This window comes from Gekko japonicus, unplaced genomic scaffold, assembly GCF_001447785.1.
Source record: "Gekko japonicus isolate JY-2015 unplaced genomic scaffold, Gekko_japonicus_V1.1 scaffold18, whole genome shotgun sequence".
In the NCBI taxonomy this organism is placed as follows: domain Eukaryota; kingdom Metazoa; phylum Chordata; class Lepidosauria; order Squamata; family Gekkonidae; genus Gekko; species Gekko japonicus.
The window spans coordinates 3,126,635-3,138,944 of record NW_015170275.1 but is presented as its reverse complement, the minus strand read 5'-3'; the positions used below and the strand labels follow the sequence as shown (position 1 = coordinate 3,138,944).

The 12,310-nt window shown below is 41.4% G+C and overlaps 1 protein-coding gene across 2 annotated transcripts in view; it reads left to right on the top strand.

Moving 5' to 3' along the window:
• Positions 1 to 12,310, top strand: part of SH3KBP1 (SH3-domain kinase binding protein 1) — a 104,857-nt gene that overhangs the window by 44,712 nt on the left and 47,835 nt on the right. For both annotated transcript variants that reach the window (XM_015417616.1, XM_015417617.1), the window contains 2 exons: positions 3,512 to 3,584; positions 11,422 to 11,516. In XM_015417616.1, coding sequence (XP_015273102.1) covers positions 3,512 to 3,584; positions 11,422 to 11,516 — 168 coding nt within the window. The remainder of the gene's footprint in view (positions 1 to 3,511; positions 3,585 to 11,421; positions 11,517 to 12,310) is intronic.

Below are 12,310 nucleotides of genomic sequence, written 5' to 3'. Positions count from 1 at the left end.
TATAAATCCAATCTCTTCTTTCTTTCTTTTTTTAAAAAACAGAACATTAGGAGACCATTATCAGAGATGACAGTTATTTAAAGGACCCTAAATTTAATTCACATCGTCATGACTTTGCCCCTCAAACATTAATCAGCTGTTTCACTTTCCATACAACCTGTCTACTAGTAGAAAATGTGTTCTTGTATCCAAACTTTTGACTTAATTAATTAAATTGGTTTGTAAAGAAGATTTACCCCATACACTACAAATTTTGGACTATCTTACTGGGATTTCATAGTGATGTCTAAGAACATTTACAATGTAATCCAAAGCAGAGTTACATCCTTCTAAACCCATTTACTTCATTGAACTTAGAAAGGTACCATTCTGCTTATGTTTGCGCTGTTAAGGTTCTTACATTCAGTCCCCTGAATCAATCCTTGTTCCTTGAATTAATAAAACAGAGGACACTGGTATTCTCTATTGCCTCTATTTCCTCCTTACAGCAAAGAGGTCAATGGCTTGTGCTCTTGCATAATTTCTTAAGAAGGCAAAATTTGCTTAATACTTCATCTTCCTATTCAACAACTCTTGGCCTGTATTATAAAAGTAGTAGTTGAAATTATCTTTCACCATACAGCCATAAAACTCCCTCATCCTACCTTATTTTTATTGCATTGACTAAATGCTGTCAATATCACTGACTTCCACATGTTAAGTGCTCAGCGTTAAGAACCTAAGAAAAGCCCTGTTGAATCAGACCATTGGTGCATATAATCCAGAAATACAGGGGCCAAGCAGTTACAAACAAATACAAATACAACACCTTTATTGGCATAAAATATCAAATACACATGCAGCATAGAGCCTCAAGATAGGCTGGAGGGGTATCACATTCCGAATTGCCTTAATATGAGCCTCTCCTCCTAGATACCTCATAAAAGAAATTTGCTACAGGTTCCAGAATTTCTATATTGTGCGAAGCCAATAAAGAACTAATTTTATGCTCATCAGATTGGCCCAAAAGGGGGTCCAACACAGGTTCAATAAAAACAACATGGCTGTCACAGTGGAATTTACAGTACAATAGCACATGTCCAATGGATTCGATTTCCCCCATCCCACAGGGGCACAATCTATCTTTATAGGGAATTTTGTTGAACCTTCCCGATAGAACAGCTGAGGGAAGGACGTCAAACCGTGCTAGCATGAAAGCCCTACGAAGATGGGGCTGAATCAGTCTTGCCAGGTATCCTGAGGAAATATGGCTAAAAGAAAGTCCCATACTCACAGGAGAGCAATGTCTGTGCGCAAGTCTTCTCAGGTCTTGCACCTCTATATCGAGGAGTCTTTGTTTGAGTAAGGCAAAAGCCTTCTGCTCAGACAAAAGTACCAAGTCATCAAAACTAAAGCCGATTATAGAAATTTTTTTTCTCTATATTAATCAACCAAGTCGATAGATGGGATTCAGTTAACATGTGCACCACAAGACTGTTTGGGCCAGATCTAAAATGAAGGCGCAGCCAAAATTTGAAGGTTATGGTCCATGCCATCGTAATTAACCGTCTTTGGGTTGTCTCCAGGCACATAGCTGCATATGGTACGCAAGCTGGTAGCCCCAAGATTTTCTTCAGGAACTTAGATTGAACACGTTCTACAGCTTCATTACAAGCTGAGACCCAAATTGGGATACCATAAAGCAGTTTGGCGGGTATTTTATGGTTAAATATTTTAAGAGCAGTGGGGATATATTGATGTCCTTTGGTGTAAAAGAAACGGGCAATAGCAAGGGCGTTGTTAGTTGATGACTTAACTGCTTCTTTAATATGTGTAGCCCAGCTGTTAGTATAATTGAAATAGATGCCCAGGTATCTATGGCTTTTGACTTGTTCAATTTTTCCCCCCTGTATAACCCACTTAATGGGCTTCCAACTTTTCTCGAACACAATGATTTTGGATTTATCAAAGTTCAGGGACAACTTGTTCTTATTGCAATAAGCAAGAGCTTGTGCAAGCATCCTTTTCATCCCCATTTCTGAGAGAGAGAGCAGGACAGCATCGTCCGCATACAAAAGTAACGGGACATGCCTCTCACCCAGTTTAGGGCAATGGCCATCAATACTCCTCATGAAGGGGTCTAAATCATTTAAGAAGAGGTTAAACAGGGTTGGCGCAAGAATGCAGCCCTGCTTAACTCCCACGTTAATGGGGATCTTGGCTGTTAGGTCCCCCTTCTTAGAATATCTAATCTGACAGGTGTTTCCAGAATGCAGGTTTTTAATCAAGAACAGTAGTCGCTTTTCTATCCCCATGTCACTTAATTTCTCCCACAGAATATCCCTGGGCACCGAATCAAAGGCACCCTTGAGATCCAGGAAAGCCGCATATAATTTCATACCCTTCCCTGATTTGTATTTATTAACCAGAAATACAGGGGCCAAGCAGTTGCCCTGGAGAGCCAACAAACACGACAGAAAGACCAAGGCTTTTTCCTAATGCTGGTATTCAGAGGTTTGCTGCCTCTGGATATGGATATTCCCTTTGGTCACCATGGCTTGTAGCCATTGATGGAACTGTCCTCCATGGGTCTGTCTAACCTCCTTTTAAAGCCATCCATGCTTGTGGCTATAACTACATCCACTGACTGAAAAGTCCCAGGCTCTTTCACTTTTTGTAATAGAATGATGTTACTTTTGTCAGATGATCCACCCTCAGTGTTTTTTTACCACCCAGTTAAATTATTATGCATAGCCAAATTTTTGAAGTGTTATATAGTATATTCCTGCTTGTACCAATGCTTGTATAATTATAAATACAATTAATGATAGTTTAGAGATAATTAAGCTAATGTTTGATACTTTATGTGATAACATCAGGGGTCGTTTCGTAGAAAAAGAGCTAGGGGAACTCATTAGCATAACTCATTAGCATATGCCACATACCCTGACATCACCGTAAGTGTGTCATAAGGCCACACACCCCGCCCCCAATGGTCCCGGCCGCCGGCGGCGGCCTTGCGGCTCTACTGCCGAGCCCCATCAGGGGCCCGGCGGTAGACCTGCAAGGCTGGCGGGAGTGCAAGGAAGCCCCACGAAGGCCCTCCCTGGCCCCAAGCAGGCAGGGGTGGGGAGAGGTGGGGAGGAAGCAACTTACCCTCCCTCCTCCTGGCTGAATGAGGGCCGGAAGCAAGGCGGCCAGAAGCAGGGGGCGGGGCTTCGTCATGTGCCCCGCCCCCCGTACCTCACCCCGAAATGACCTCTGGATAACATAGAAGGGAGAACTGCCTTTAAGCAAAAGAGTATGTCATTATAAAGCACAACAGGTCAATTAACTATCAATTTGAACTTCTGAAGGGGCTGTGGCAGGTAAGGATAGAGTGAATCCTTTCAGTTCTTAATAAGGTGTTTTTTTTAACTGACCATTTGTCCTCTTAGAGAAGCAAACACATTAATGGTAATATTTTGCTTTTTACCAATTTTTAAGACACTGAGAGAGAAAAAATTAAGAGGAATCATTTGTATGTTTGCAGACGGTTGGAAAAAGAATAGCTACAGCTACAATTCAGGAGCCGACGAAAATAGAATCGGAGAGCCGAACAAAGAGTAAGTCTTGCTAATATTTTATTTCTTCTTATAGCTAAAGTAGTTGGGCAGCATGGGAAATTTGGGGCATTCATTTCTTAGCAGTTTTCTCATTTCAAAAATAACCAAGTGAATGTACCATAGGACTTTGAGCTAAAAATGTCAAGGCACTTCATTTCACAGACTTTAAAAATGGCATTATGCTTTTCTTTTATACTCTATCCTCTCTCACAGAATATTGGATTATATTGCACTTTCAGCTCCTAAGAAATCCAATTTGTTGGCTATTCTTCTGCTTTAAAAATGGCATCTTGCTCATAAGTATCAGAAGTATCAGAAGAGCAAATACTTTCAGATGGTAGCTTCCCAGAAGAAATAAAAAGAGTAGGCATTTCCAGTACTATGAATTAGTGTGTATTTAGAAAGTGTTGAACCTATAATTAGGTTTCCTTACCTGCTAGAAAGAAAATACTAGTATCTAGTTGACATCAGATTCTTATGCTTCAATCCTGTTTATACAACTTTACCATTAATAGCCCTAGTCCTCCCATGTGTTTGAAAGCAGGAGTATTTCTGTGAGAGACTAGAAGAAGGGACAGTGCAGTCCTTAACAGTTATGCCCTTCTAAGCCCAGTAACTTTGATTAAATATAACTCTGTTTAGGATTGTGCTGTGTAATTACAATACACTGTTAAGAGAGTTCATCAAGAGGAGGGAGCTTCCTCTTGCTGTGCAGTTTCTTTTCCTGGAAAAGAGACTGAAGAAACATCCTGGAAAGGAGACTGAAAAAAAACATGCCTTCGGAAGAAGGAACTTCCCCATCTTGCTTAATCATATCTGTAAATATTTAGACATATTTATAGCAAATAATGACAAATGCTGAAAATCAGCATCTGGCCTTCTTTAATAGCTGGCCTCATATACCTCGTGTTGAGAAAATGAGGTGTTATGATTCCCTGTGGTCTCCTACATCTTTTACTTTGTTATCTCTAATTGTTGATTGACTCTGCTCTATTCCCTGATAGTTTGCTTACAGTGGCAAGGTTGGTCAATGTGTCTTTCTGTAGGAGAAAGGAATGTTCCACACTGAAATATTGGGATTAAAAAATTGGGATGTTGGCGGTGATCAGACATGCAGTTTGATCTGTTGCCGCTGCTGTTCCCTTATGGATTTAAAATGCACAATCAGACAGCAACTTCTGTCTGTCGTGCCCAGTCATGTCCCATTCCCCCCCCCCCTTTTACTGTGTGTTTATTTGATACCTGCGAAAGTCCAGTCCTTTTGGACTGAGCTGGTTTCAAACCGGATTTCCTGTTGTCTGATCACTCTGTTGTGCACCCAAGCCATCAGGCAGGTCTGACTGGTCTCTTGTTTTTCAGCCACCTCTTTTTTTACTAGTTAGCAAAGTGTGCATAACTGCATATTCGCACCTTTCTCTCTCTCCCCCCTCTCCCACAGGGGTTGTTCTAAACTTTGCTTTCTTCATAAAAACTTTCAAATAAAAACGCCCCTGTACTTCAGCTTTTTCCTGTGCTTTGGGGAAGGGGTAAATTGAAAAGTATAGAGAGGGAGACTACATGTCCCAGCAGGCTGATCAGCGCTTCTGTGCATGCCCAGAGGATAATCATTTTTTAAAAAATGGCTGATGGCCCCAGGAGTATTTCTGTGAGAGACTAGAAGAAGGGATAGTGCAGTCCTTAACAGTTATACCCTTCTAAGCCCAGTAACTTTGATTAAATATAACTCTGTTTAGGATTGTGCTGTGTAATTACAATACACTGTTAAGAGAGTTCATCAAGAGGAGGGAGCTTCCTCTTGCTGTGCAGTTTCTTTTCCTGGAAAAGAGACTGAAGAAACATCCTGGAAAGGAGACTGAAAAAAACCATGCCTTCGGAAGAAGGAACTTCCCCATCTTGCTTAAATTAAAAAATGGCTGATGGCCCCATGAGCTAGAAAACTACATTTTTCAAAAATGGGATTTATAATACATTGGAAGTTGCAGGCGAAATTTTATCTATTTCAAAGTATAGAATAATCTTTTTCCCCATCACAATCTAACTAAAGTATTGAGGGGGGAAATAAGTGGAACAGGATTGGCTGCTGGAAACACACATATGCATACTGTCACAACAGAGGATATGGAGAAAGAGTTGGACTTTTCTGCAGATAAGAGAGAACAGTAGTTTAGGATTAACACAGTGTACAAATGGAATTATTTTCTTTTTGAGCAAATATCAGCCCTCTAGTCCAGTATGCAAAGTTCACCAGACTGGGATTCCCTTAAAGGAAGCTATATGTGTCCTTTTGCTTCATCAATACCCATATACACAGTGGCTTAGTGCAGATATCATATGACACTGTTAAACAAGCTATAGTAAGGTGATTATTGGAATTCCACTGACCATAATTAGGGTCTGACAAGCCATGATCTTAAGTGTGTTTGTTAACCACAGTTGGTCTCAACTAGGTTTCTACATGATGTATGAGCACTGACATCTTGGTTTGTTTGCTTTTGGTACCCTCCTGAGCTATAGAGAGAAGGCAACAAAATCAGCTTTTGGCAAGGCGTGCTAGGGTGTATTCCACCCAGGAACAGGCCTATATACTTTACCCATTGCTTCTGTGTTTGCTAGTACAATGCAGTAGCAACAATGCTTCCACATGGTGGGTTTCCTCATAGTTTTCATCTCCTGGTCCCCTGGCAGCAGCCATCCTCCCCTACACCGCACCATGGGCTTTTCAGTTTTTCTAAAAATCAGTAGTTCAATATCATTATATTGATATGATTTTTAACAATATGTGTACCAGGTTTGGTGAATTCCCAGCTTTTTTAAAAAACAAAACAAAACACCCCTACATTTCTAGCCCTTTTCATTGTGAAGATATGCCTTTTCCTTTCTACCTCTGGAACAAAAGGGACTAGAAACTTTTTTGTGAATGAAAGCCGGGAATCTCAGAACCTGTTACACATACAATGATACTCAGTTGCCACATTTAAAAAAGCCATAAAGCCCTCCATTGGTGGGAGAGGAAATGGCCACTGCTGGAGTAGGGCAAGGAAAATGACTGCCAGGTGGGCAGGCCCATGAGAATCTGAACTTTTCCCACCCCTGTGACAGCCATGCAGGCTTTGCAATGATTTTTTTTCCAAGTCATCAGAGCAGAGCAGATCAGTAAAAAGCTAGCAAAATCCCAGGAAGTGCGTCACAATGCTGTGCCGGGGGGGGGGGGGGGGAAAACATAACATTTCCCAGCAGCGTTGAATGTGGAAATGCCATGGAATTGGAATACTGATATGTGAGCTGAATTCTTGTTTCATAAACAAAGCATAATTAAAATAAACCACGGTTTTACATGATGCATTAATTGAGCGAGTCCTAAACCCCATCAATATATCAATTCTCAATGTGGCCAAATCTGTGTATTCTTAAATCTAGAGATAAGAGCCATGAACAAACAAGAGGTAGCTTTCTACAAACCTGAAAAACATCCTGAATAATTTGCAGAAAAATCTGAAACCTTTAAAAAACTGATGGGGTTAAAAAAAGTCCAAAATAATAGAAGCAGCACCTGTAACTTAAACAAATGAATGCCCTCAGTAGCTGTTGTTAGGCAACCACATTGTATTGCCAGCATTTAAGACTTGGTTTCTGTCAATAGTGTGGGGAAGGAGATACAGGGGGGAGTGAGGTGCCTCTGTAAGTCTTGGTAGCTTTCTCACCATGCAGCTGGGCCCGGCTTGGTAGCCAGCACTGCACAACTGAGCCATAGTCTTCCCAGGCAGAGACTTCCAGTGTTTGGTAAGGAGAGGAAACTTGAAGACAGGGAGACAGATAAAGGTAGGTTGGCTGGTAGGTGGGGAAGGAGAAAAGGAAGCAGAAAAGGGTGAAAGGCTATAGAGGCTGAGAGAGAATGTCTAGCCCAAAGTCACTCAGTAGGGTTCCATTGTATAATAGGGGTCTGAACCCCGTCCAGCACTCTAACCAGTATTCCATTCTGGCCACTAGCACTGAAGCAATATTAATCTGTTAAACATCCATCACTACCCTATCCTAGCCTGTAGCTATTGAAACTGCTAGGACTGCAATCCATGCTTGCTTCAGTTGCGTTTAGGGTTGCCAGTTAAGTAGAACTGACTAGCGTGAAGCTTGATCAGGAAGTTTACCATGGTTTTACTCCCCCTTACGTATAGGCAAGAAAGGACAGCATAAATGAACTGATCTACTGGGTCATTTTCAGTTGGGTGTTTTGGTTTGTTTTTGGCTGCAGAAAACATATATGTGGATTAAGGTGTTGAAGATTTTTTAAAAATAAAAATAAACTGACAAGGTTCTCTCCCTGTCTCACGTCCCAAGCTATGCAGCCTGTTAGCAGCTGATTGAAAGAGCTTTGTGTATGTGTGCTCAGAAGGACATGTATGGGCCCAGTTGCTGATATGCATTGTAATACTTCCTCTGTGAAAGGATTCCTAATTTTAAAAAAATGCTTGTGATACACAGGATTTTCAAGAATGGTACCCTTTAAAAATAATATAAAATGCATGTGTGTACTGCCACTTAAGTAACCTTTACAAATTCTGGGAATACAAGCCAGAAGAATGGTAGAAGGCATTATGTGATCAGGGCAAGATAAATCTCCTCCAGGAGGAAATTCAGCAGCATCTCTGTTGATTATATCTCGCTAGTAAATCTTGCTAGTAAAAGTGAAAACGTAAATTGATTGAAAGAATTCTAAAAATAATGCTTTACAGAAAGTAAAGAATTTCTGACATATTTTAACATATATTTTATTTAGACACAAGCTGTGAGCGAGCCTGAAGTCCTAAATATCCAAATGTACCCAGAGCTGCATATTCCAGTAAATAGTCATCAAGATTAAACTGAGTAATTTCAGCGAACACTCCTTTTCATCATTTGTTCTTGTCTCCATGCATATTTAAGAAGTTATAGGGTTGAGCCCTTTCATTCTACGAATGTCGTAACTCTGTTTCCTGAAGCTTCCAGTACGAATCCTCTACCCCACTCTGAAAAAGTCAGTCTCAGGATTATGATGACCTTCATTGTAGGAGCTGTGGCATAAGGCAAATTGGCAGAAATCATTCTGTACACTCTTGAGTGAGCAGAGCAAGTTCTCCAAATAGAGCAAAACTGCACAAGAATGGGGAAGAATTTTTGCCAGTTCTCCTCATTGCTGCTGCTCCAGTGCCATACCCCCTGCTACCCTGAGGATCATCTGACTGTCTGAAGTAGCTTTTTGCAGAGTACAGTGAGAAGGTAAAACCAAAAAAAATTCTTATGGAATCTGACTCTAAACCACTAAAGCTTCTCCACTCTCTAATAACAGTAGGAAGTAGATAACATTTCATTATTGATTTAGAAAAAGGAACTCTCAAACACGCTTTGAGAGCTCTGAGGGTTAAAATAGGGGAAGTATTCTGTAAGTGGAACTCCCAACGTGTGATTTGGCCCTGAAGAGCAGTTGTATAAGAATCTGATATGGATTGGAGCCACGGTGCTGGAGGAGCAGAGACAACTCTTCCCTTCCTTCCTGATCCATTTTCTTCAATTCTGTGGCCAGGACTGCCAAGAGCCACCATGGGCCCCTGGGCAAAGATTCTGCCTAAGCCCCTCATATGATCCTGACCCAAACCAAATATCATAACAAAACAAATCACTTGGCTGGTTATTACCATGAATCTATAATAATAAAAAGATATGTCTGTCCATTTGTGGCAGGCTTAACTCATCAGAAAATGAAGCTAGGAATCTCAAAATCAGATGATTGTGTGAATTCCAGGACCAAAAATTAATGGAATTGGAATATCCTGGCCCAGATTACCTCCAGGCTGTTATTCAAATTAACAGAAAGAGAACCAAGTTAAATCAGGTAAATAAAAATAAAGGTACTGCAGAAAGGAAATAAATGTGTATGTGGAACACAAACACAGTTTAAACCCTTTCCCTAATAAATTGCCTGCTACTAAAGGAGAAAATAAAAGGGGAGAATCAAAGACATACAAGCCTGCTTCCTGAAGATGACCGGGCATAGCAGAATGGAATGGAAAAGTAGAGAAGCCAAAACACTGAAATATTGACACTGCAGAACAATTACTTTCCTAAAGTCAGTCAGAAAAGCTTTTATCCTCTTGACTAAAATATAAGAACCAGGATCTAGCCTAGTTTACTGTTTTTAAAACAGTGGTCAGTAATGGCTATGGTAATTCCCTCTTTGATGTTGACTGATGTGTATTAATTGACTGATGTGTATATTAATACGATATGTGTATATCATATATTACATAACAGATAAAATTCTATCCTCCTGGTTTGTCTTGAGGCTATAGCTGCTGTTTGGGATTAAATTATGATACCTGTATTCTTGAACTATAATGGCTAATCACCATAGATAGAGATCTCTACAAAGGGCATAACAAAGCCCTGTTCCTTTTCCCACTTGCTGCTTAACATGTGCACAGAGCCCACTCCATCAAACTATATACCCACCTTCTGCTTGACTAAAGTTTGCATAACCTCCCCGAGTGTCACAAAAAGTGATAAACAAAAGTCCAGCGGCACTTTAAAGCCCAATGTAATTTGTTCCAGTATGAGTTTTTATGAGGCAGAGCTCACTTCATCAGGTACAAAAGTGATATTTTCTAATTGTTATGTGTTATGCATTTCAATAGAACAGAAGCTTTTATGTTTAATTACAACGGGTTGGACCCAAAGGTCATATTCTGGCACACTAGCAGATTGGCATTACATGGGCTGAGGTAGGGATAATTTTTTGCTGATACCCGGTGTGAAGAAATGCCTTTTCTCCTGGGAGGTTTGAAATGAGCAAAACCTACATGTTGTGTTTTAAAAGGTTTTCCACTCTGGGCAGAGACCAGGCGGGGGAGGAGTCAGTGCAATTGCTTCCCAGACATACCTCAGCTCACCTTCATACAAATGCTAATACATCTAGCAGGAGAGATTATGGGTGGGTCAGGTTCTTACCCTTCTTCTGGCAGGGAACAGAGGTGGAGGAATGAAATGCTAGAGGGACTCTAGGAAGGTAATGTCCTGGTGATCTCTAGGAAAAGCCTCTTTGACCTGGCATGACTGGGGCAGTTTGTGGGGATACAGATATTTGATAAAAATGCTTGGAGCAGGAGGCCATGACAGGAGATAGGACTCCTCTCATTAAAGCTAAAGAGCCTGTGGTATATTTTAACATCTCATTGGGCATGTGCGTAAGAGGGACAGAGGTTTCGCATTTGACCCATTTCTTTTGTATCCCATGCTCAATCTAGTGCCGTGCTAAAAGTATGCTTGTAAACATTTTCTTTTCAATAAATACTTTATACTTTTGATGCTGCAGGTGGTTCTCTGTACCACATAGTTCTCCAGCGTCTCGGACACACTATTTTAAAAGGCTCACTGGGGGAAGGCGGGCAGTTGGCAAGTGTCTATTCCTCCAAGGGCGCTCAAGGCACTAAATTGTCCCTGTGCTGACTAGGTGCTGGGCAGCGGGAGGCACAGCGGGAGGCACAGAGGGGAAGCCTCAGAACTTGGAAGGATAGCTGGGAGTCCGGACCCTCCCAGCCAGCAATTCCATAAAGTGGTCAGGTCGTGGTGGTGAGCTACCCGAGAGTGGAAGAAAAGCCTCACCTAGGAGAGCAGGGCGGAATAGGGCCTGCAGGTCAGAGCAGGCACTTCCTACCACGCCCCCTCACACTGGACCCTTCACACTGTTTTTGTGCTTTTTTGTGAGGAGGGTGGCTTAGTGGCAGAGGAGGCAGGTGTAATAGTCCCTTTCTGTAAGCTTTACTCATTATCTTGAAATAAAATGTTATATTGTGTCCTCTTCTTTCAGTAAAGGAGTACTGCAAGGTAATATTTCCATATGAAGCACAGAATGAAGATGAACTGACAATCAAAGAAGGTGATATTGTCATTCTTATCAATAAGGTAATTCAACATGTTTCTCCTAAATGTCACTTTAAAGTAGCCATGCATTTTCATATAAAAATAGCTGTTGACACTTGCTTATACTCAGACTAGGGTTGCCTGCTCTAGGTTGGGAAATACCCGGGGGTTTTGAGAGTGGAGTCTGAAGAGGGGGAGGGGACCTCAGCTGGGTACAGGGCCACAGAGTTCCGAAGTGGCCATTTTCTCCAGGTGAACGGATCTCTGTCGCCTGGAGATCAGCTGTAATCCCAGGAGGTCTCCAGCTGCCACCTGGAGGTTGGCAACTCGAACTCAGACGGCTCAATCAAATTGCACGTTTTTATGTGACTGTAACATATAGCATGAAGTGGTATTGGGAATGCACCTCAAAAGCATAAAGTGCCACCAGAAAAATCCAGATGTGAAATGGCCACTTGCTGTATCTTTTATCTTTTTTCATCTTTTAAAAATTTCCTTGCCACGTTAAAACATTTTTCTGCATAATTGGCTGAATCTGCTGAAACCAGCGGAAAAGCTCAAGGAAGGTCTTGGGGTTTTTTCCTCATTTCCGGTAGGTAGGGTGCCAGATTTGGAATAGGACTGTGATGCACGTGGAGAAGGAGCTTCTGCCTATGTTGTTTGGCTAACTCATGTATTTTGGGAGATACACATAGGTTGCCCCAGCAGGCCAGTAGAACCCTCCCTCCGGGGACTGTTTCAGTAACATGTGGATCAGCCCATAGAGATGATTGCCAGTATGCATTGTTCCTTTGCAACTTAAACAGCTTTTCTGAAAGAGGGATAGGGAAGTGCGA